Below are 22293 nucleotides of genomic sequence, written 5' to 3' on the forward strand. Positions count from 1 at the left end.
ACAGGGCGTGCGCGTGGGAGCATGCATGCCGGTTGAGGCGTGGCGCGGCTGTCCAATGGCAGGCGCTGGGAATCCGATGACTTGACGCCGGCTTCGGGCGAGCGTGGTGGGTCGAATTTTTGGCCCAAACTCTGGGGAAAGCGGCTCGTTGTTATTACTCCAGTACATCGCCAGCCGCCGCCGCCGCAGCTCCTGCAAAACACCCGCACTGCCCGTCGCCACCCCCGAGAACACGCAATGGCAATGTCGCTACGGGCTGCGCGCCTGTTGGGCCGCAGGCACATGGCAGTAGGTCCCCAGCATGGCTCCGTCTGGTGTCTGCCCGTCGCCCGTCTAATTCCGCAAGCAGCCTCGAGCGAGCCTTGCTTTTGCCCTTGCTCCTCGCCCCTCGCCCCAGGCGCCCCGATTCCAGGCGGCCCCAAGAGCCTTTTCCGCCATTGCCGCTCGCCGTGAGGCCCAGGATGTGTTTCCCTCGATGAAGGAGAGCCCGGCCGCCAGCTTCCTCTCGGCGCTCAACGAGACCCCCAAGACGCCACAGACGCTCACCGAGAAGATTGTCCAGCGACATGCCGTGGGCGTGGCGCCAGGCAAGGTCCTTCGTTCTGGCGACTACGTGACGCTGCAGCCACACAAGTGCATGACGCACGACAACTCGTGGCCTGTGGCGCTCAAGTTCATGGGCATTGGAGCCACCCAGATCAGCGACCCCTCGCAGATTGTCATGACGCTCGACCACGATGTCCAGAACAAGTCGGAGAAGAACCTGAAAAAGTACAGCCAGATTGAGGAGTTTGCCAAGACCCAGAACGTCGTCTTCTATCCTGCAGGGCGCGGCATTGGACATCAAATCATGGTCGAGGAGGGCTACGCCTGGCCGGGCACCCTCGCCGTGGCTTCTGATAGCCATTCTAACATGTATGGCGGTATTGGGTGTCTGGGTACTCCGGTAGTGCGAACTGATGCGGCGAGCATCTGGGCAACGGGCAAGACGTGGTGGCAGATTCCCCCCGTCGCAAAGGTCACGCTCAATGGCAAGTTGCCCCAGGGCGTCACTGGCAAGGACGTCATTGTTGCGCTGGCTGGGCTCTTCAACAAGGACGAGGTGCTCAACCACGCAATTGAATTCACAGGCACCGACGAGACTCTTGGCAGCATCCCCATCGACGACCGCCTAACCATTGCCAACATGACGACTGAATGGGGTGCTCTGACTGGACTTTTCCCCATCGACGCCACGCTCCACGGCTGGCTCCGCGCCAGGGCTACACTAGCAGCCATGGGCGAAGGCCAGGCCAAGGACCACCACCGGCAACAGTTTATTCACGAGCGCATTGACAAACTGTTTACTGCTACAGGTATCGTTGGTGAGCAGATGGGCCACATCTTCAAGCCTGCGCTCGCTGCGGACAAGGGTGCCGTATACGCCAAAGAGCTTTTCCTCGATCTTTCTACTCTGTCGCCATACGTCTCCGGCCCCAATTCCGTCAAGGTTGCCGCTCCTTTGCTTGAGCTGCAGAGCCAGAATATCCCCATCAACAAAGCCTACCTTGTATCGTGCACAAATTCCCGTGCCTCTGACCTCGCAGCCGCCGCCAATGTGTTCAAGGATGCTGCAGTGAAGAACAACGGCAAGATCCCCAAGATTCCCGACCACGTCAACTTCTACATCGCTGCGGCATCTATTCCAGAGCAAAAGGCTGCAGAGGAGGCGGGCGATTGGCAGGCTCTTCTAGAAGCAGGTGCTCAGCCGCTTCCCTCTGGTTGCGGGCCTTGCATTGGCCTCGGTACTGGTCTTCTTGAGCCTGGCGAGGTCGGCATCAGTGCAAGCAACCGCAACTTCAAGGGCCGCATGGGCTCTCCCGATGCCAAGGCTTACCTTGCCAGTCCCGAAGTCGTTGCAGCAAGTGCACTGTCTGGAAAGATTTCTGGTCCCGGGTGGTACGAGGCTCCCGAAGGCTACGAGGGCGTCCGACGCGGAGAAGGCGATGGCATTCCCGCCGAAGAGCGCATGATGACCATTGAGGACATGCTTGAGAAGGCAATCAAAGATGCAGAGGCCGCCATCGACACCTTCAGCACCGCTGAGTCGGAAGGGCAGTCTGTCAATCCACCTGCAGCGGCAGGCTCAGAGGCCGAGACTTTGACCGAGATCCTGCCGGGCTTTCCCGAGAAGATTAGCGGCGAGATTGTCTTCTGTGATGCCGACAACATCAACACGGATGGCATCTACCCTGGCAAATACACATACCAAGACGACGTAACGCGCGAGAAGATGGCAGAGGTATGCATGGAGAACTACGACCCCAGCTTTGGCCAAGTCGCCAAGGCCGGCGATGTCCTCGTGTCGGGCTTCAACTTTGGCTGTGGTAGCAGTCGTGAACAAGCCGCGACTGCCATCCTGGCCAAGGGCATCCCTCTGGTTGTTGCTGGGAGCTTTGGCAACATCTTCAGCAGGAACAGTATTAACAATGCTTTGATGGGCGTCGAGGTGCCCAAGCTAGCCAATCGTCTCCGCGAGGTTTTCTCGTCAAAGGATGCGTCTTCGTCGCAACAAACCATGAAGGAGCCTTCAAACAATAGCGAATCGCTCGACTCGCCACCACCAGCGGCTGCTGCTCAGCCCAGCCAGGCTAAGCAGATGACACGCCGCACAGGATGGACCCTGGAATGGGACGTCCGAAGAAGCACTGTTTCTGTCCAGGAGGGACCAAACGGCCCCAAGTGGAGCGTCAAGGTCGGTGAACTGCCACCCAACGTCCAAGAAATCATTGCTCTTGGTGGTCTGGAGAACTGGGTTAAGAAGGAAATTGGCAGTCCTCCATCGTAAGCGGTGATGAGGGGAAATGTGTAGGATTTTATGTATACCCACCTAAAAAAATGCATGGGCGGCGTTTAGAAATCGTTCAAAACAATATATCACGGTTGAACCAAAACGGCTATGTTGAAATATTGACATTACAACTTTCATCTCAGATAGACAGGCATGCCCTTTTCCCACCCTTTCAACTTACAGCAGTACCAAGTATCCGTCTCACTCGTCCCCTGACCCGCGCCACTCTTCTGATCGATACTGGCATACACACTCCACCCTTCCTCCTCCAACATCTCCACCAGAGCCATCAACAGCTCCCTGACCTGCATGGTCGTCTTCCCCGTCGACGACCACGGATAACCATGCAACTCAAACTCCCAGATCCCCGGCGCATACTCGCTCTGTCCCTTAATCCAGTCCGGTCCCACCCTATCCGGCAGCGACGCATAAACCGAGGGGGGACAATCAATAAAGCGCAAGCGGCTCTGGCGCGAAAACGCTATACTGCACCACTCGTGGCGCGCGGGCGGCGGCGCCTGGTACCGAAACAACATGGTATCTTTGTCCGTGGCCGTCTTGCTGATATCCGTGTTGAGCGTGAGCAGCCAGCCCCACGCATGCAGCGTCGACAAAATGCTCTTGACCATGCGCCGCGCGTGCGCCGCATCCTGCCCGTACCCGGACCACGGATACCCCTTCAGCTTGATCTCGTGCGCGTTTGCATACGGCCGCTCGCTGGAAATGCCAGACGGCCAGTTGGTCAGAATCGCGTTGCGGCATGCTGAGATGATGGGCTCCGGGAACCGCAGGAAGCGTAGCCGGTCTTCCATGTGCAGTGAGAGCGAGGCAAAGCGCGTTTGGAACGGCGCTGATGGCGATGCTGATGGCCATGATGAAGGCGCTGTGTAGGTTGGTGGTGCTGGTGGTGCCAGATTGGGTGAGGTGCTGCCCAGGGCGGAATCTGTAGACTCGGTTTTCGAGTGCCTTGATGGCGATTTTCCGCGGATACGGTCAAACATGGTGTGTTTTTTTTGTTCTTGTTTGTCTTTCTCTTTCTTGCTCGTCTGGTGTTGCTGCTGTTGGCTTTTCTGTGGCGTGATATGAGCGTTGTAATATGATATGAGCCGTACAATAAGGCGGCGGCGTGAAGTAAGTATTGTTGGAAGTGGAGTAAAAACAGGTTCAGTTGCGTTGTTCTGCTTTGCACGCCTGATGTCTGGACTGCTAGTGCTCGTCGTCACATGCTCTGTACATCTTTACTCGGATGGGGCGTGGGCAAAGGTGGCTATGTTGGATGGGCATGGGTAGCCTGAGGCGTCAGGATCGGGAATGTAAATGGGTCCTTGTAAATATCCATGGCAATGGTGATTTTGGTGTACAAGACCCCGCCTTCCTACCTGCGGGTTTACTTGATGTCACTCGGTTTTGTTCAACTGAAGCAGCAAATCAGTTTTTTTTTCTTTTTTCATATTTCACTACATTGAGTATGGCAAGAGAACTGTACCATAGAAGCTACGCAATGTCCATTGCGACATCAATTCACGTCGCGTGCAGAGCATCAAGGTGCGCGAACCCCAGGAATCCCACGTGCTAGCGGGCTTGGCGGGGCGACACCGGACTTTGGACTCGCTTCCCCGACGACTTTTTTTGGTGGGCTTTCGCGGAACCATCTTATCTGCAGCTCTCGGTTTCTCACTTTTTTGCCCGCCCAATTGCTGTGTGCTGCCAGTCCCTTTTCTCTTCCCGCACAGTCAATTCCTATCCCTTTCTTTTTTCTTCCTCACACGGTCCTCACGTGAAGACAAAAAAAAATCCACAATGACGCCATCACCTTCAGAGGCTGTGGCCAAGGTTGCGCAGGCTGCGTCAGGCACCAACTCGTCGGCCAAGGCAGTCAAGAGGGAGTCCAACACGGCCAGAGTGCTGGGTGCAGGTATGTCGTTTTTGTAGGAACTCCAGGTGTCAGGTCTAACCGGCTGTAGGATGTGCGGGAATCGCAGAGCTCATGGTCTTCCACCCCGTCGACACCACGGCGAAGCGATTGATGAGCAACATTGGCAAGGTGCGACATGAATTTTTGATGTGCCATGACTGTATCTGACTCTGGACATGCAGATTGAGTCCGCATCGCATTTGAACAGGGTCGTCTTCAGGGACATGGCCTCGGCCTCTGCCTCTGCCCGCTTCCTGTCTCTTTTCCCCGGTCTCGGATACGCGGCAGCTTACAAGGTAGGTGGGATACTTGCAGGCTAAAGAGAGCGTTCAATTGACAGTGGCAGGTGCTCCAACGAGTGTACAAGTTTGGTGGTCAGCCTTTTGTTCGGGACTACCTCGCGCACAACCACGGCGACAGCTTCGACCGTACGTTTGGCAAGGGTAACGGCAAGGCGATTATGCACGCGACCGCAGGATCACTCATCGGCATTGGTGAAATCGTCCTCCTGCCTCTGGATGTTCTCAAGATCAAGCGACAAACAAACCCAGAGGCTTTCCGGGGCCGAGGACTGTTCAAAATCGTCTCGGACGAGGGTTTTGGACTCTACCGTGGTTGGGGATGGACAGCGGCACGTAACGCACCTGGATCGTTCGCGGTATGCTCAAATATGATACGCAAGAAAAAAAAGGGAATGCATGAACTGACGTCGTCACAGCTGTTCGGTGGCTCCGCCGTTGCCAAGGAGTACTTCTACAAGCTCTCCGACTACAACTCGGCAACTTGGATGCAGAACTTTGTCGCGTCGATTGCAGGCGCTAGCGCATCGCTCGTGGTGTCGGCGCCTCTGGACGTAATCAAGACTCGCATCCAGAACCGCAACTTTGAGAACCCCGAGAGCGGGTTCAGGATCGTGTCCAACATGATGAAGCACGAGGGCTTCACGTCCTTCTTCAAGGGACTGACACCCAAGCTGCTGATGACGGGCCCCAAGCTTGTCTTCTCCTTCTGGCTGGCGCAGACGCTGATCCCTGCGTTTGGCAAGATCATGTAATTAGTAGAGCGGGATTTGATTGTACTATATGGGAAGCGCGGGGCTACGGGTGCCTGGGACTGGGACTGGCAGGGCGGGCAGCGTCTAATGCAACGACGCATGTAGCGTAGGTGTCGACGGCGCACATTTGCAGAGCAACTAGACATTCTCCATTCCGCCACGAGACTAGGCCGTGCATGTGAAACGACGGCGATGGTGGGTTCGCCGTCACGTGCGCGCGCCCATGGCATGCCATGGCACGGCCAGGCTGGGTTTCCCATGACGGACTGATTGCTGCGTGCTGACTGCCGTCGTGGGCGATAAGAGCGCCGGCCTGAGTCACATGCTCGACAGCGCAGTAGCTGGGCTGGCTGGGGCAGGTTAGGCGGCTGCTGCTTGCTGCTGCTGTGCTGTGCTGTGCTGTGAATGTGATGTTCGCTCGCCCGCTCACGCGAAACGGGCTCCGGCAACTTGTGACCACGGATTTGGGGCTGAGTGCCAAGCTCCTCCACACCTGGTTGGTATCCGCGCAGTGCATCCCATCGTCCTCACACACCCACTCCCACACCCACCTCGTCCACCCCCCCCCCCCGACGACCTACGATACCCCACGACTTCTGCCTCCCCCCCCACAGCCCCTGCAGCACTCACGCCTTGTAGCCTCTGCTTTTCCCACACGCCCGCAACACCGCAACCATGAACCCAGAGTGGTACGTAACTGCTCCTCCGCGCAAAGCCCACCGCCACAGCCCAGGGCTCAAGGGCCGCGTATGGCTGCATCTGGAGCCGTGCTAACTCGAGTGCCTATAGAGTAACTTGGCTCCCCTGCGGCACAGCTCCCACGCTGCTGCTCCCGCCACGGCACTCCCGCCACTGACGCTGCTCGGCACATAGATACGACTACCTCTTCAAGCTCCTCCTCATCGGTGACTCTGGTGTCGGAAAGTCGTGCTTGCTGCTCCGTTTTGCCGACGACACATACACGGAGAGCTACATCTCGACCATCGGCGTCGACTTTGTGCGTCTGCCTAGCCGCCTGCTGCTGGCGCCTGCCACGGGACTAACGCGCAGCAGAAAATCCGAACGATCGAGCTCGATGGCAAGACGGTAAAGCTACAGATTGTGCGTATGCCCCGACAGCCATGGTGCTTTGGGGGCGCGAGTACTGACGGCACTTGCAGTGGGACACGGCCGGCCAAGAGCGCTTCCGAACCATCACATCGTCATACTACCGTGGCGCTCACGGCATCTGCGTCGTGTACGATGTCACCGACATGGACTCATTCAACAACGTCAAGCAGTGGCTACAGGAGATTGACCGATACGCCACCGAGGGCGTCAACAAGCTGCTGGTTGGCAACAAGTCCGATATGGCGGACAAGAAGGTTGTTGAGTACACTGTAGCAAAGGTGCGTCCACACGGCCCCTGTCTCGCGTGCAGCCCCAGCATCCATCTAACAGTACCCCTAGGAATTCGCAGACAGCCTCGGCATTCCATTCCTCGAGACTTCGGCAAAGAGCGCCACCAACGTCGAGCAAGCTTTCCTCACCATGGCCCGCCAGATCAAGGAGCGTATGGGTACCACAACCGCCAACACCAAGCCCACAGTCCCCATCGGGCAAGGCCAGGGCGTGCAGAGCGGATCCGGTGGCGGCTGCTGCTAGGCGGGGAAAGAGAAGAGTTCAAATGTGTCAGAGACACGTACAAGCGTCCAAGGACGAGCGAGACACGACGTGGGCGCCACATTTCCCGTCTCCATATGCGACTGCGACAAGGGGAGCGGAACCACGAGAATGCGCACGGATCCATGGCCGCCATGTCCTCTCCCATTCGTCACGATATCTCCGTCTCTGTCCCGGTCTTTGTGCTAGCATGGCGACGCGACTCGCTTAGAATGGGGGCTCTCGTTTGGATTTCTGGGATGTGCTGGTTTCTGCATTACAATTTGTGGTGGCCGCTGGGCCCTCTGTTTCTTTCGGAGTGTTCTAGGTGTTCTTAATATGGGACAATCATCCTTTATCTCATGACTTTGGTGCTTGGCATGTATGTGTGTAATGACGTACTGACGTACAGCGAAGATGCCTGTGATGCCGTCCAAAAGCAATTCTTAGTGCCCGTTGCTTATCAGTCTGTCCTCGGCATGGACCCCACTTTATGCGCCTGGCCTGTCACGTATACAGCAGGCTGGTATGGATGAAACTTGTTTCTCTGCACGTCTCGAGCTGGCTGTTGCGCCCTCGAAACGTCCTTTGGACATGGAGATGCGGTGTATACGCTTGCCCCTTGCCGTTTCGGGTAAAAGGCTGGCGCCGGGCTATTGCGCGTTCAGGCATCCATCTCGAGCACCATCGCAGCTTCAGACTTTTCCTGTCACACCGATTTCTAAAGAGGCTTTTGACACTTGCTTGCAGTTTGCTTAATACCGCATTTCGTTTTCACCAACTCGAAAAAGCCTTGACCGTTTGTAACGCCGCACACCGGTGAATGGCTATCCTACGCCTTTTCCGCGCCCGAACATAAAACCTGGAAATAAATCAAAAATGTCAGTCAAGAATAGCGTGCTCAAGGGAGCCCGGTGGCTGGGTCAGGAATTCGGCCTGGCTACAATGAGAAAAACTGGAAGGGACGTCTATCTCATCATCTTTGCACGCTATCTCCGGCTTTTCGCATACGGCGCGGCTGCGCTTATTCTCGCGCTGTTCTTCCAAGAGCAAGGGTTTTCGGACGAGCAGATTGGGCTTTTCATGACGCTGACGCTGCTCGGCGATGTCGTGATTAGTCTGCTGCTGACGCTCGTTGCGGATGCACTGGGGCGGCGCAGGATCCTGCTGCTCGGCGCCGTGTCCATGGCGGTTTCTGGGGCCGTCTTTGCGACGACGATTAACTATGTAGCGTTGCTTCTTGCGGCTATTGTCGGTGTCATTAGTCCGAGTGGGAATGAGATTGGCCCGTTCAGAGCTGTCGAGGAGTCGACGCTGGCGCAGCTCGTGGCTGAGACGGAAAGATCTGACGTGTATACTTGGTATGTCGTGCTGGCTGTCATGGGCACCTCGACAGGCCTGGCAGTCGGTGGTGTGGTTATCGATCGCCTGCAGGCGCTGGAGGGCTGGACGGTTCTGGATGCGTACCGAGCGATTTTCTGGATTTACACGGGCGTTGGCTGTGTCAAGGCGGTTATGACGCTGTTTATGAGCCAACAGTGTGAGCACGAGGGTGGGAAGCCTAAGAGGAATGCGGCTGCTGAGGCTGCTGAGACGCAGCCACTGTTGGAGGAGACAAGTGATGCTCAAGAGCAAGACGTGGCGAAGCCGGAAAAGAAGAAGAAGAAGAGATTCTGGCACTCGATCAGCACGATATCGAAGCCGACTCGCATGGTTCTGCTCAAGCTTTGTAGCCTGTTCTTCCTGGATTCCTTGGGCTCAGGCATGGTTCCCTTCAGTCTGATCAACTACTACATGGACCGGAAGTTCAACTTGCCCAAGGGGAAACTGGGAGGCATCATGTCGGCAACATGGTATGTCTGGGTCTTAGTTGATGCAGAATCAACTGGCTGACTGAGTTGCAGGTTCGTGTCAACCACTGGCAATGTCTTTGCCTCGAGTCTAGCTAAGCGCCTCGGCCTGATCCAAGCCATGGTAGTCACTCATCTACCAGCCTCTCTCTTTCTGGCCCTTTTGCCAGTCCCGTCTGGCCTGGCGGCAACCATCTGCCTGCTTGTCGCCCGCTCTGTCCTTAGCTCCATGGATCAAGCGCCTCGGTCGGCGTTCCTCTCCATCGTGGTCCTGCCGGAAGAGCGAACGGCAGTCATGGGCGTGGTCAATATTCTCAAGACGCTGAGTCAGAGCAGTGGTCCAACGGTCACAGGTATTCTTGCTGGGCACAACCATTTCTGGGTCGCTTTTGTGGCAGCGGGCAGCTTGAAGGCGACGTATGATTTGTTGCTGCTGGTGTTTTTCGGGGGCAGAGTGCAGCCGCGGAAGCGTGAGCCTGAGCAGGTCCAGCCTGAAGTAGGAGACGCTCCCTGAAGAACGGTCCGATGTCCAGAGATGGGCTTAGTGATTATTTTACGGGTCTCGGGTGTGTAGAGTAGACATCTGCTAACCAGCAGAGAGCATGTTTAGACTTGGATCAGAGCAGCATAGCCAAAGTAGATGGGCTCTCTAGTTAGCTGGGTAATGGTTGAAAAGCATCACGCTGAGTGTTCTTGCTCTAGTCTCTCAAGTCAGGACTGGTTTACAGTTCCTCGAGAATGCCAAGCACTGGTTTCCAAGACACTGCGGAAGGATACTTATACGCCGCGGACAGATGGCACCGACAAGGTGGCGGCGGCGGATTGGCAACGCCGTACACGCTCAGCCAGAAGAGTCGGCGGCCACTCGACTTGTGTGAAAAAAAAGCCTCGCCAAGTGCCGGCAGAGGTTGATGAGGCTCTACCTCGGCGAATATCGTGGTATTTCTCTGGGGAAGCTGGGCATGCTCTTGTTTTCCTGCTTGGCATCCTTCTGCCCGACTCGTGTGTAGGCATACCTACCTGTTCACCATGGCAATGCTCAGCACAGCAGCCCCTAGCGCCAGTCCAAGCCATGCACGCGACCTCACCGGGGCCCAATGGAGCAGCCCGCTCTCCGCCCATCGGCACTTCCGCTCTACTGAGCCCGGCCAAGCGAGACGACGCATGCAAGCGGCGTGCACGAGATGCTGGCCTCAAGGTTGTGTTTTCCGGGCCTTGGACAAGCACGCCCGTCAAAATGGCTAACCACTCGCAGAAGGCCTCCTTGTCTTGGCATCCAATCACGCCCGCCCACCGCGCCAGGACAGGAGCCGCTCCACTTCTTCGCTCTCCAACCAAGACAAGATGCTTCCCACTGCGCTTGGCCCAAACCATGTCCTGGACCCCGCAAATTCTCATGCTTAAAGACCGCCGCATATCCTTTTTTACCAGCCCAATGTCCCGGTAGCAAGTTTCCCCGGATTCTTCTTTTGCCTTTGTTGCGGTGCAGAGCGTGCAGGAGTGGAGAGCGGGCGTTACCAGGATCTCCCCACTACTGTATTACATTACTACTCTAGAACACTTCCCGAAGACGACGACACATCGCTCTCGGCCCGATTGTTGCCCAGCGCGTCTTCAACATGGCGCACGACAAGGAAATCGAGGCTTCGACTGCCCCTCCAGTCGACCTCGATGCCGACTACGACGACCATCACAAGCGCGCTGCCAACAAGATTGTCAACGATGCGCGCCTTGCGTCGGACAAGGAGCGCAAAATGACGCTGTTGCAGGGCATCAAGCTGTACCCAAAGGCGATTGGATGGTCCATCCTCATCAGCACGTGTATCGTCATGGAGGGCTACGACGTCTGTCTTCTCAACAACTTCTTCGGGTTCCCGCAGTTCAAGCGCAAATACGGCGAGCAACTGCCCAACGGCACGTGGGAAATCCCAGCACCGTGGCAGGCCGGCTTGTCCAACGGCCTCATTGTGGGCGAGATTATCGGCTTGTTTCTCAACGGCTGGGTCAGTGAGGCCATTGGATATCGGTATACGGTTATGGGATGTCTGACGCTGATTATCGGCTTTACGGCTATCTTCTTCACCGCGCAGACGGTCGTGCATCTGCTCCTTGCTGAGATTCTCTGTGGTATCCCGTGGGGCGTCTTTCAGACGCTGACTATTACTTATGCCTGCGAAGTGTGCCCTGTTGCTCTGCGTGGATACTGTAAGTCACGCCAGCATTGAGCCAGCAATTACCTACTTACAACTTTGTAGTAACAACATATGTCAACTTCTGCTGGGGCCTGGGCCAGCTCATCGGCATCGGCGTCATCCGCTCTCTGGTCAGCCGGCCAGATGAATGGTCGTACCGCATCCCATACGCCCTGCAATGGATGTGGCCAGTACCCCTTTTGATTGGAGTTTTCCTCGCCCCAGAATCCCCCTGGTGGCTCGTCCGCAAAGGCCGACTCGACGACGCCAAAAAGGCGCTCCTCCGCCTCACCAGCCTCAACCGCGAAACCGACTTCAACGCCGACGAGACCATCGCCATGATGGTGCACACGACGGCGCTCGAGGAGAAAATCACAAAAGGCGCCACCTACTGGGACTGCTTCAAAGGCACCGACCTGCGCCGCACCGAAATCGTCTGCATGGCTTGGGCAATGCAGAATCTCAGCGGCAACGCCTTCTCAGGCTACTCGTCTTACTTCCTCCAGCAAGCCGGTCTGGCTCCCTCCACATCCTACGACTTTGCAATGGGCCAGTACGGAATCAACATGGCCGGCGTCTTCGGCGCCTGGTACCTAATGAAAGTGGGCATTGGCCGGCGAACACTGTACCTGGGCGGTCTCTGCGGTCTGTGCATCATGCTCTTCGTCATGGGTTTCCTGGGACTCGTGCCGCAGTCGCAGCGCGCATCCGGCGCCATGGCCACGGGCGCCATGATGATTGTCTGGGCCATGTTTTACCAGCTCACCGTTGGCACCGTGTGCTACTCGCTCGTCGCCGAACTGTCGACCCGCCGCCTCGCCATCAAGACCGTTGTCCTCGGCCGCAATCTCTACAATGTCATTGCCATTATCACTTCGGTCCTTACGCCCTACATGCTCAATCCAGGAGCCTGGAACTGGTACGTTTAGTTTCAACTCTTTTTTCTCCGCTATCACACACACACACACACACATACAAAAAAAACCCCCTCCTTCAATCTTCCTCCTCCAGCCTATCTACATACATACTAACATGACCCAAACAGGGGCAACTACGCAGGCTTCTTCTGGGCCGCATCCTGCTTCCTCAGCATCGTCTACACATATTTCCGCCTCCCCGAGCCGCGCGGCCGCTCCTTCGCCGAGCTCGACCTGCTCTTCGAAATGAAAATTAGCGCCCGCAAGTTCGCCTCCACGCACGTCGATGTCTTTGAACACAGCCATCTCGAGGGCACAGCTGTCTTTGACAGCTACGAGGAGAAGGTCGAGGGTACCGTTAGAACAGAGGCTGTGCCTGCTACTTTGTCTGCTGTGTAGCCGTTTTCGATGGTCTTGTTGGGATTATGGATAGCTTGGGGGGGGGGTTTATGTGTGAGAGTGTAGGGGCTTTAGTATTTTTTTTTTGGTATGCATGTGTGTGTGTGTGCATCGTTTGTATGCACGAGTGCTACTTGTACCTGACTTGTTCTTTTTTTTTTCTCTTTTTTTTTCTTCCCCAATGCTGCGTATACTCGACGATTGCATATTGAAAATCAAATACCCGTCTCCCTATCTATCTATCTATCTATCGATCTATCTATCTATCTATCTAGCTATTGATGGATTTCACATCTAAACTTGATTCTCCACTTACCAGTCTTTGCACAAACTCTTCCTATCCAAACATTCGTTGCTACATAGTCCTTTGTTTTTGTTTTGTTTTTTTGGTAATGAATGCCAATTCGTGTGATAACTAGCCTGAGCTCGATAATCATCATCTAATATCAACGACACAAAACACACTCTCTCTCTAGACAGCAAAAAAGCGTTTTCTCTCATGACATTGCCTGTGAATAGCACAGAAGACGATTAAACAACAGAACATGACAAGCCAGAAAAGATTAGATTAAGTTGCATAGTATGTGCGTCGAGCCGCCAGACGTTCCTTCCGTCACCAAGATTCCATTCCCCCCCCCCTTCCCTTACCACCGGCACCACCACCACCACCGCCCCCAAGCAAACAGCGGAAAAAGCAAAGGAAAAGAAGAAGAAAAAAACCAACATAAATGTAGGGTTTCCCTTGTTCTTTCTCTCCACTACTTCCCCAAAATGAATGTTTTGTTTTACTACAAGAAGAGAATGTCCAGAACAAAGGGGGAAAAGACGGGGGAAGTGTGGGCTACGCGTCGCAGATACCGAGAAACCAAGTGGAAGCGAGAGAGAGAGAGAGAGAGAGAGAGAGAGAGAGCGAAGGAGACGGATAGAGAAAGAGAGAGAGAGAATCAATGCTCAAGGGTATGATGATTGAAGCGAGCCATGCTAAACATATGTACTCATACAAGACAAGAGAGGGCGATTCGACATCATGACGGCTGTGCAAAGTCAAGGCATCGTTGATTTGTTTTGTTCAGTTTCCTCCCGACGCCAAGTGGTCGGCAGCCTGGACAAAAGTGTTAGTCAAGCTACCTTCTAAACACGATGCAACAGTGCAGTGCTTACCTTGTTGATGTCATAGTCGAACTTCTCAAGCGCAGAAAGAGCATCGTTCCGTGCATAGCCCATGCCAGTCAGTTTCTTGAGAATAGGGTCATCGTGTTCAGTTCCGGTGCTGATGGCACGGCCAAGCGGAGGCATCTGAGGCGACAATTGCTGCGACTTTGATGACGATGCAGCAACCTCCTCCTTGTCAAGAGTGTCAAAGACGGACTTGCCAAAGTCGGTTGGTGCCTGTTGCGAGTGCGAGCCCTTGTCGGTCTGCGAAGATTCGAGGTTCGAAAAGATGGCATCCCAGTCCTGAGATGAAGAGCCTGCTGCAGCTTGTTGGGATTGTCCACCAAATTGCGATAGGTGCTCAAAGTCACTGAAGCTGTCGTCTCCGCGGGGCTTGCCAGTAGGTGTTTGCTGCGAAGCCATTGTGTTCGCCTTGGAGGCAGCTGGCGAGTCAAAAACAGGGTTGAACTCATCGAGTCCTTCACGATGCTGCGAGGAAAATATGAAGTCATCGTCGGCCTTGTCATCTTCCTTGGCATCAGCGAGGTCATCAAAACCAGCGTCAAAGTCGTCGTTAAAGGCAGATTTTCCGAGCTGAGGAACGTTGCCGGATGGCAATGGCCCCTGGTTAGGCTCGTTGGTACTAAATGCCATGCCAGAGTGGTATTGGTCAGAGGGAACAGTCGAAGCGGGAGTATCCAGAGGAGGCGGAGATGTTGTGGCAGACTTGATCGGCCCACCGAAGAGAGCAGCTCCGTGGCCGCCTGGAGGATTGAACGATCTCTCCGGGCCTTGCGCAGTGTCAGGAGAGCCAGAAGATGTTGGGTTCTCACGAGACGGGAGAAGACCGCCAAATTCGGGCGGGAACTGGTTCGACCCGCTTCTTGTCGTGTTTACAGTAGACTCATACGTAGGAGGGGATTTTTGTGCACCCGGAGAGGGCAGGCCGCTCAGGTTCGAGTCTAGGCGAGTGGTGGGAGGCGGAGCCCTGTAGAGCTCATCACTCGAAGCAGTGCCAGGACGCGGCTGCTGGGAGCGCTGCTCTTGCCCAAAGCTGGTGCGCTTCTGATTTGGCGATGCGGATGTAAAGTTGTCGTCGAATCCTCGTCCATCGTTGCTGTCACTGTCGTCGTCGTGGGCAAGATCCTCAATCGGAGGAAACTCCTTGTTGAACTTGTTTGAATCTCCTGCGGGCGCGCTTGCGTTGGAGGCGGTAGTAGCGGTCTGACGACTAGGCCCAAAGCCAGCGAAAGCCGCATCAAAGTCATCCTTGCCTCCTCGGGATTGCTCACCAGAGGTGCCGAAGGGGTCGGTGTTGTTCCTGTTTGGCCCACTCATACTGCTCTCGCCGGTTTGGTTCTGTTGCAGTGGTGTGTTGGCTTCCCGGGGGAAAGCTCCAGGAACATCTTGTGCTACGCCAGCAGATGGAACCCCAAAATTGGCGAAAGCGTCCTTTCGGTCATCATTCTTGGTAGTTGAGCGCTGTGTTTCACTAGTGACGCTGGTCACAGGAGAAGCCGAAAATGTGCGGCTGAATAGAGCCGGGTTGAAGTTATCAGTCTCAGTTCTGTTGGTGTCGGTGCGCTCCACAGAAGGCTTCTCAGCGATTGGAGTACCAGCAGGCGAAGCATGTGAGATAGTGGGCGTCTCATTTCCAGGGGCATGGGGACCGTATCGGTTTGCAGGGGCGGCCCCTCGCACAGAGGAACTGAACGAGTCGGACCGTTGGCCTTCTCTCAGTGGCAGGAACGAGGAACCAAACTGACGTGACTCAGGAGGAGCTGGTGGGTCTGCAACTCGTGGAGACTCCTGGTACGAAGAGAGAGGCGGCGAAGTGGAGGGCGTAGGCACATCTGGACCCTCGGAGGAGCGTACCGACTGGCCTGATGGAGCAGAAAAGCTAGGGCCTAGGCTCGAGTTGTCAGGACGGAATGAAACGGGCGGTGCGCTGCTCTGCGGAGTGCCAAATGAACCAAAGACACTATCAAAGTCCTTGTGGGGTCCGTCACGCGCAAAACCAGAGGGTGACATGGTGTTTTCGGCACCTGGCTGAGGGGATTTTCGGAAGAAGGGGTTCGTGTTCTGGCTTGCAGTGGAAACAGCAGGGCTGACGACGCCGGGGGTCTGGATTGGAGAGCCGCGGGAGATTTCCTCGTGGGACTTGCTCAACTCGTTCATCTCGTTCTTAAGCTTATCGCGCTCGGCCTCGTTGGTAGCCAACTGCTTCTTGTTGATCGCCACCAGGCCCTTTTGTTGGCGGGCGTCATTTCTCATCTTGTCAAGCTGGGGGCGGAGCTGCGCAATCTCAGCATTGAGCTGACGGATGCGCTCTTTCAGGTTGTTGTTTTCGCGCTGATCAGCCTCGAGTTGACCTCCGACTTGGCGGTGCTGGGTTTGGAGATCCTGGTAAGAGCTCTCAATCATGGCAAGATCCACCTTTAGCTTTTGAGTCTCATTGCGGGAGCTGGCCAGACGGTCCTCGAGAGCCTTGACTGCCTTGACTTCTTGGTCGTACTGTGTCTTGAACTGCGAGAGACGGAGTTCGAGGTCACGCTTTTGAGTGTTGACGCTGTTAAGATCGCTTTCCGTTGCAGTCTTCTTGTTTTGGACCTCCTGCATCTGGTTGCGCAGAGTGGTCATCTGGTTCGACATGTTGGCCAGGTCGGTGGAATCCTGCGTTAGCTTCTTGTTGATTTCAGGATCAGCCTCTCCTAGCAGATCATCCATTACGGAAAGTGTCGAGTGTTGCGGCGCGCCAGAGGTTCCCGACTGGCCTGTCGAGTGTGCGGTCAAAGTCTGGCCAAACGAAGAGCTAGGCATGAAGGGTTTGAAAGTGGAGGCCGGGTTTCGCGGTTGAGGCTGGAAATGATGTGGCGAAGTTGGCGAGGCTGCTTTGCTTCCAAAAGGATCGCTTTCAAAAGGCTTGCTGAAAGTGGCAGAGCCACCCGTTGACTGTGACTGTTGGGGAGGGGGAGGCGGTGCGCTAAAGGCGTCCAGTCCGAACAGGTCATCAGTCGCAGACTTGGCAGGAGGAGGCATTGGGGGTGCCAGCTGCGGTGAAGTGACGGGCGCAGCCTGGTTGGCCGGTGTGCGCAGGCTTGGTGGGATCAGATTCGGTGGCAGAGTGGTGGGGAGTGGCTCTCCTTTCCGTTGTTGCCGGATGAGGTACATGGCGACCGCGAACTCGTCCTTGGATAGCTGTCCTTCCGAATTGATGTCTGCAAGGTCCCATATTCCTGCGAGAACGTCTTCGGGTAGGCCGGAGTCGCTGAAGAAGCGCACCGCCTGGTCTCCAGTAATGAAGCCGCGGCCCATGGTATCAACACCCTTGAACAAGTTGTCGTATGAGGCCTTCTCTTGGGGGCTGATGAGCCAATCACTGCCAGCAGGCTGCACAGGCGGGGGAGGTGCTCCATATGGCTGTCGTCCGAGCGGGCTTGGTTGTCGCGGTGCATTTTGCTGTCCACTGAATTGACGTGGAATGGCCATCTGGTCGGGGCGTCCTGGTGGGGGCGGCAGTCCTCCGCGTCGAGAAGCGGCTTCGTACAGGCCTGGAGGCAGCGTGTTTGGAAGCGCCTTCATGTTTCCTGTGCGGTATGAGGCGAGCAGGTGCATGGCGATGATGAACTCGGTAACGTTGAGCGCTCCACGCTGCTCCGTGTCTGAAAGATTCCATATCCGGCCGAGGACTTCATTTGGTAACCGTGCCTTTTCAAATATCTCTTTTGCATTCTCGCCTGCGGTTTTTTGTTAGCCAACCCCAGTCTGCCTCGGACATGAAACAATAGCGTACCTGAAAGAATGCCGTTGACTGCGCCAGACTTCTCGAACAAGCCTGCATATTCAGCAGCCTTGCCGGGCACTAGCGGCGGGACGCGGATTGGGCCACTGCCGCTAACTTGAGGCTGCAGAGAACCAGTGGGTTGTGGGGAGAAGCCAGGGGCAGCGGGAGGAGCGGATGGGGGAGTTAGGCCCTCAAACTTGGGCAGGGGGGCGGCTACATGGACGGTCAGCGCATATGCACAACGAACAGGTCGCAGAGGGCATACGTCTAAAGGCAAGCTCTGGTGTGGGATCTCGGCCAGCCTGGTAGTGTCCAATAAGGCGCAGGACCTGGCAAAAGCCGGCCATGGTCAAGAGACCGCGGTTCTCCGTGTCTGCAATCTGCCATATCTCTCCTAGGACGGCGGGGGCCAGCTTGGTGCGCTCGAAGAACTTGACGGCAATCTCGCCTGTTATGACGCCCAGCTTCTCTGTGTCGGCCTGCTGGAAGAGATACTGGAAGACGCGCTTTTCCTCGGGCGTCAGGTTGAGGATGGGCTGGTCTGCGGCGCATTAGCACGAGCTTGGACATGGACAGCAGCCGAGGAATGCGCAGGCAACATACTCAATTCCCCACTCTGCGAGAGGTCGGCCATGGCTGTGTGCGGTCAGGCAATGGCGTTTGGTGGGGAGGTAGGCAGAAGCCTGGGGGGTAGTTGAGGCTGTAGGCTCCCAGCGCTGTCCGTGGAATAGGCGCGGGGAAACGGGCGACGGGCGGCTGAGCAAGGGAAATCGGGGGGGCTGGCAGGCGGGCGCGGCAGCAGCTCCAAGACGACGGGGGGGAGCGTCGGAAGAGGGGCGGGCGATGAGTGCGGGCTTGGATGCGGGAATGTCGGTAGATGGCAATGCAATGCAATGCGGTTGCTGCTGCTGTTGCTGTTGCTGCTGCGGCGGCGGCGGCGGCGGGCGGCGACAATATGCTGGCGGGCTCTGGCTCTGGCAAGGCAGGGTGAGATGCGCCAGAGCTCGTCGTCGTGGTCGCTAGGCGGAAGCTACCATGCCTAGTGCCGTGGCCGATGCGCGCCCTCACCCGCCAACTCATCATTGGGTAGCCACACGCATCCATCAGCACCATGCACTGCGAATCACCGGCCCCTGTCTCGCTCTTCTTATGCGTCTCGTCCACTTGGCTCGCTGCACATGACTGTGGTGCCGCAACGGGCGCCTGTCATAGGGTATCAATTGCGCTCGCGGCCGTACACGACCAACGTCATTACTGGGTGCTAGCATTACATGTCTTGTACACGTGTGGAGTGGTGAGAGTAGAAAATTTTTCCCGCGACGCTGAGGACCAGTATCGAGGGGCGGGCGCACCAGCAGCAGTGGGCAGCAGCCGACAGCGTCGACAGCATGGACTGATGGCGTTTCATCGCCGCTCGTCACCACCACGCCCGCGCCCATGGCCGCGCTCATTGCACCTCACAAACGCCAGGCTGGGGTTGCCCTCGCTCCGCCCCCACGCGCGGCCCAGAAGCCAGTCCGTCACGCTGATCATGGTCGCCGTCCGATCCCAGTGCTGGCCCTCCTCGGTGTGCTCGATGATGTGGTTCAGAATGCGCCCCTCGTCGTCAAACTCAAACTTGAACAGGCCCGTGAATTCCTGCTGTGGTCGCTTGGACCCCGCCACGATGCTGGTGATTTTCTCCACCACGTCGCTGACCTGCCCGTTCTCCTTCCTGTCCGACTTGCCACATGTCTGCCACCGCACAATCAGCTTCTCGTTGCGCACGTTGCTCGCTGTCGAGCACCCGCCATTCTTCACCATGCGCTCAGACAGTATCCTGAGCTTCACGTTGCCCACCACGGGAACCTGGCCCCATGCGACCGGCGCCGTCCACAGTGCTGCGACGTACGAAAACCGCCCGCTCACCGTCGGCAGATGTGGGTGGGTCGAGGGAAACAGGTGCAGGCTAATGTGCGGGGAGAGGATGTCCTGGGGGAGCGGTGATATCAAAAGCGTCGGCAGGCGTTCGTGCAGGACTCGGATGGCTACGCACTTGTTAGCAGCCCATTTGCACCAGTCTGAGCCGCAAACCTACTGTCTCCCAGCTTCAAGTCGCGCTCGTGGATGCGCTTCTTCTCGCACTCATCCTGCCCGGGGTGCGAGCATGGCGACGAGCTCGTGAACCAGTGCCTTGCCACCGGAGCCTGTGTGCAGCCGGCATCGGTCAGCGTCCTCCTGTACTGCTTGAGCGCCAGCAGGCGGGGCGCAGCGAGCCATGCGGCAGTCGTCGTGGCTTGAGGGTGCGTGCGGGCAAACGTCGAGCAGAAGCGCCGCATCAGACCGCTGGTCATGTGTGTGGAGGGGGAGATGCCACCATGTGTACCGTAGGGATTGCGAATTGAGAGCGTCTAGAAATGTGCAAGTCGTTGGGGCAAATACGGTGCTGCGGAGGATTCGGTGTCTGGCACTGGCATGACGCTAGTTGGGCCATGGTACCACCTGCTCCCACTCCCACGACTACGGGAAAAAGAAGTCGGGTGGGTCCCCCCGTCCCCCGTCCCCCATACCCATGCCGCATCGTGACGTAGCGTTAGCGACCATGCCATGCCCAAACCGTACGTCCCGCTGTCACCTCCCATGCTCGCCACATGCAACTGCGTGCACCCCTCGTGCTCGTGGCCGGGCAGCCTATTGCCATGACGCTTATAAACATGGACTGCCCTGTCGCATGCTGCTCTTCGATTGAGCGCTCCGCGGCACCGCACACGACCTAGTTAAGCCTCATCTTCACAAGGGTACCGATGCAACCCCGCAGCCAGCAATTGATCCTGCTAACAGCCGTCTTTCAGACGAAAAGACCTCTCTAAAGGGCTGCAACCGCCATGTCATCAGGGAAGCGCATCGTCTTTACTGGCGGCTCAGGCAAGGCTGGGCGCCATGTTCTCCCGTACCTGATCCAAAAGGGCTACTCGGTCCTCAACCTGGATCTCACCGACTTCCCGGACCCAGAAGCAGGCATATTTACGCTCAAAACCGACCTCAAAGACAGCGGCCAGGTCTTCAATGCGCTCACCACGCACTTCAACTTTGCCGGCTACGAGGGTCCCCACGTGCCTGGTCCCCCAGACGCCGTCATCCACTTTGCAGCCTACGCACGCAACATGCTGGTGCCAGACAACGAATGCTACGCAGGAAACGTGCAATCCACCTACAATGTCATCGAAGCCGCATGCAAGCTCGGCGTCCGCAAAATCATCATCGCCAGCAGCGAAACCACATATGAAGTGTGTTTCGGCCAGGGCAACCTCGACTACACTGCCTTTCCGCTTCTCGAAGACGCCGACGTCAACCCCATGGATACATATGCCATATCCAAGCTATGCGGCGAGCGCGTAGTCCGGGGTTTCGCCCGCCGCTTCGACGCCGACATTTACGCTTTGCGCATCGGCAACGTGATTGAGCCGCACGAGTACGCGCGCGACTTTCCCTACTACATCCAGCACCCCGAGGTGCGCAAGCGCAACGCCTGGGCCTACATTGACGCGCGGGATCTCGGCCAGATCTGCGATTTGTGCGTGCAAAAGGATGGCTTGGGCTTCCAGGTCTTCAATGCCACCAATGATACCATCACCGCGACGTTTCCCACAAGGCAGTTTCTAGAGCAGTATGCGCCCAACACGCCAATCACGCGCGACATGGGCGAGTGGGAGGCGCCATTGAGTAATCGCAAGATTAAAGAGGTGCTGGGTTTCAGAGAGCAACATAATTGGAGGAAGTACTATAATCCTGATCAGTAGATGTTCCGAGATGCCGGTAACAAAGAAACGGTCAGCAGACTTGAGCTTTTGATGAAGCTGAAGGTACCGCTGCGAGATAATATAACACATTTTCTTCTTTAGTGAAAGAATTGCTGTCTCCTCGAGTTCAGAGTCTATAACATCAACGAAGATGTACTCTTAGACCTATTCTCGGGCCCCATGTGTAAAGAAGAAAACGGCATCCTTTCTTTGTCGTGCTTTGAGAAAACGCCACTGCCACAACAACATCGACACCCTCCTCGACACCCTCCTCGGCACAATCAACGCCATATCTCTCCAACCACCCCTTCGGATGACCTTCTTCCCAGGTACAAAGCTCAATTTCTCTCATCCACATCTTCATGTCGAAATAACATGCTCACACATACATACATACATACCACATCCAACCATGCGACCGAACAAACAAAGTAAGACACACATTCTTTCATCTCGCATTTTGCACAATGAGCACAACGAATGTGTCCGCACCAAGAATGCAGTACAAAAAAAGAGAGGAAACATCCCTTGTTCTCGCCCGTCTCTGACACACGCGCAGCGTATAAGGCGAAAATGGACCATCCTCCAGCGCGCCAGCCGACGCGCGCGAGGCCTCTCAAGCCCCAGGCATACCAGCCACCGCAACAGCACGTTGCAAGCACTGCTGCACCTGCCGCGCTTTTCGTAAACTGGCTGCGGCAGCACCGGTCCGGGCGGGGCATCTGGCCGTGTAACGAGCGGAACCCAGATCACAGTCTCGCGAGCCTGGATGCCATGACG

At 56.3% G+C, this 22293-nt stretch overlaps 9 protein-coding genes across 9 annotated transcripts; 6 read left to right on the forward strand and 3 right to left on the reverse strand.

Annotated features, from left to right (window-relative positions):
- Positions 1–243: 243 nt before the first annotated feature.
- On the forward strand, positions 244–2827 carry SETTUDRAFT_107579 (uncharacterized protein; the record flags this gene model as incomplete). The annotated part of the gene is made up of 2 exons (XM_008025605.1): positions 244–288; positions 347–2827. The coding sequence occupies 2 exons, from the start codon at positions 244–246 to the stop codon at positions 2825–2827; spliced, it is 2526 nt and encodes an 841-aa protein (XP_008023796.1).
- Positions 2828–2964: 137 nt separating this feature from the next.
- SETTUDRAFT_183826 (uncharacterized protein) lies at positions 2965–3831 on the reverse strand (the record flags this gene model as incomplete). Its single annotated transcript, XM_008025606.1, has 1 exon — positions 2965–3831. The coding sequence occupies one exon, from the start codon at positions 3829–3831 to the stop codon at positions 2965–2967; it is 867 nt and encodes a 288-aa protein (XP_008023797.1).
- Positions 3832–4509: 678 nt separating this feature from the next.
- SETTUDRAFT_168289 (uncharacterized protein) lies at positions 4510–5953 on the forward strand. Its single transcript, XM_008025607.1, has 5 exons — positions 4510–4745; positions 4795–4874; positions 4928–5041; positions 5092–5403; positions 5464–5953. Exons 1-5 carry the CDS (start codon positions 4631–4633, stop codon positions 5797–5799), a joined length of 957 nt encoding a protein of 318 aa, XP_008023798.1. The 5' UTR covers positions 4510–4630; the 3' UTR covers positions 5800–5953.
- A 448-nt stretch (positions 5954–6401) lies between these two features.
- On the forward strand, positions 6402–7804 carry SETTUDRAFT_168290 (uncharacterized protein). The gene is made up of 5 exons (XM_008025608.1): positions 6402–6485; positions 6673–6796; positions 6853–6900; positions 6960–7187; positions 7249–7804. Exons 1-5 carry the CDS (start codon positions 6475–6477, stop codon positions 7441–7443), a joined length of 606 nt encoding a protein of 201 aa, XP_008023799.1. The 5' UTR covers positions 6402–6474; the 3' UTR covers positions 7444–7804.
- Positions 7805–8245: 441 nt separating this feature from the next.
- SETTUDRAFT_168291 (uncharacterized protein) lies at positions 8246–9936 on the forward strand. The gene is made up of 2 exons (XM_008025609.1): positions 8246–9293; positions 9345–9936. Exons 1-2 carry the CDS (start codon positions 8320–8322, stop codon positions 9802–9804), a joined length of 1434 nt encoding a protein of 477 aa, XP_008023800.1. The 5' UTR covers positions 8246–8319; the 3' UTR covers positions 9805–9936.
- Positions 9937–10909: 973 nt separating this feature from the next.
- On the forward strand, positions 10910–12941 carry SETTUDRAFT_129104 (uncharacterized protein; the record flags this gene model as incomplete). Its single annotated transcript, XM_008025610.1, has 3 exons — positions 10910–11495; positions 11546–12401; positions 12528–12941. The coding sequence occupies 3 exons, from the start codon at positions 10910–10912 to the stop codon at positions 12796–12798; spliced, it is 1713 nt and encodes a 570-aa protein (XP_008023801.1). The 3' UTR covers positions 12799–12941.
- A 675-nt stretch (positions 12942–13616) lies between these two features.
- SETTUDRAFT_129108 (uncharacterized protein) lies at positions 13617–18548 on the reverse strand. Its single transcript, XM_008025611.1, has 5 exons — positions 18338–18548; positions 18000–18275; positions 17744–17947; positions 13960–17687; positions 13617–13900 (listed from the first exon to the last, which is right to left on the reverse strand). The coding sequence occupies exons 1-5, from the start codon at positions 18366–18368 to the stop codon at positions 13868–13870; spliced, it is 4272 nt and encodes a 1423-aa protein (XP_008023802.1). The 5' UTR covers positions 18369–18548; the 3' UTR covers positions 13617–13867.
- A 415-nt stretch (positions 18549–18963) lies between these two features.
- SETTUDRAFT_148854 (uncharacterized protein) lies at positions 18964–20162 on the reverse strand. The gene is made up of 2 exons (XM_008025612.1): positions 19812–20162; positions 18964–19761 (listed from the first exon to the last, which is right to left on the reverse strand). The coding sequence occupies exons 1-2, from the start codon at positions 20065–20067 to the stop codon at positions 19139–19141; spliced, it is 879 nt and encodes a 292-aa protein (XP_008023803.1). The 5' UTR covers positions 20068–20162; the 3' UTR covers positions 18964–19138.
- A 233-nt stretch (positions 20163–20395) lies between these two features.
- SETTUDRAFT_148858 (uncharacterized protein) lies at positions 20396–21513 on the forward strand (the record flags this gene model as incomplete). The annotated part of the gene is made up of 2 exons (XM_008025613.1): positions 20396–20511; positions 20566–21513. The coding sequence occupies exon 2, from the start codon at positions 20599–20601 to the stop codon at positions 21511–21513; it is 915 nt and encodes a 304-aa protein (XP_008023804.1). The 5' UTR covers positions 20396–20511; positions 20566–20598.
- Between the last annotated feature and the right edge of the window lie 780 nt (positions 21514–22293).

Source organism: Exserohilum turcica (assembly GCF_000359705.1).
Source record: "Exserohilum turcica Et28A unplaced genomic scaffold SETTUscaffold_15, whole genome shotgun sequence".
Lineage (NCBI taxonomy): Eukaryota > Fungi > Ascomycota > Dothideomycetes > Pleosporales > Pleosporaceae > Exserohilum > Exserohilum turcicum.

Excerpts from the sequence above, each read along its gene's own strand:
- SETTUDRAFT_168290 (XM_008025608.1), top strand. Across the intron at positions 6,797-6,852 it reads CGACCATCGGCGTCGACTTT|AAAATCCGAACGATCGAGCT; the intron begins GTGCGTCTGCCT and ends AACGCGCAGCAG. Across the intron at positions 6,901-6,959 it reads AGACGGTAAAGCTACAGATT|TGGGACACGGCCGGCCAAGA; the intron begins GTGCGTATGCCC and ends CGGCACTTGCAG.
- SETTUDRAFT_168291 (XM_008025609.1), top strand. The coding sequence starts at position 8,320 with ATGTCAGTCAAGAATAGCGTGCTCAAGGGAGCCCGGTGGCTGGGTCAG. Across the intron at positions 9,294-9,344 it reads GGCATCATGTCGGCAACATG|GTTCGTGTCAACCACTGGCA; the intron begins GTATGTCTGGGT and ends ACTGAGTTGCAG.
- SETTUDRAFT_168289 (XM_008025607.1), top strand. The coding sequence starts at position 4,631 with ATGACGCCATCACCTTCAGAGGCTGTGGCCAAGGTTGCGCAGGCTGCG. Across the intron at positions 5,042-5,091 it reads GATACGCGGCAGCTTACAAG|GTGCTCCAACGAGTGTACAA; the intron begins GTAGGTGGGATA and ends TGACAGTGGCAG. Across the intron at positions 5,404-5,463 it reads ACGCACCTGGATCGTTCGCG|CTGTTCGGTGGCTCCGCCGT; the intron begins GTATGCTCAAAT and ends ACGTCGTCACAG.
- SETTUDRAFT_129108 (XM_008025611.1), bottom strand. The coding sequence starts at position 18,368 with ATGGCCGACCTCTCGCAGAGTGGGGAATTGA. Across the intron at positions 18,276-18,337 it reads CTCGCAGAGTGGGGAATTGA|ACCAGCCCATCCTCAACCTG; the intron begins GTATGTTGCCTG and ends AATGCGCCGCAG. Across the intron at positions 13,901-13,959 it reads TCGACTATGACATCAACAAG|GCTGCCGACCACTTGGCGTC; the intron begins GTAAGCACTGCA and ends ACTTTTGTCCAG.
- SETTUDRAFT_148854 (XM_008025612.1), bottom strand. The coding sequence starts at position 20,067 with ATGACCAGCGGTCTGATGCGGCGCTTCTGCTCGACGTTTGCCCGCACG. Across the intron at positions 19,762-19,811 it reads CGACTTGAAGCTGGGAGACA|CCATCCGAGTCCTGCACGAA; the intron begins GTAGGTTTGCGG and ends ACAAGTGCGTAG.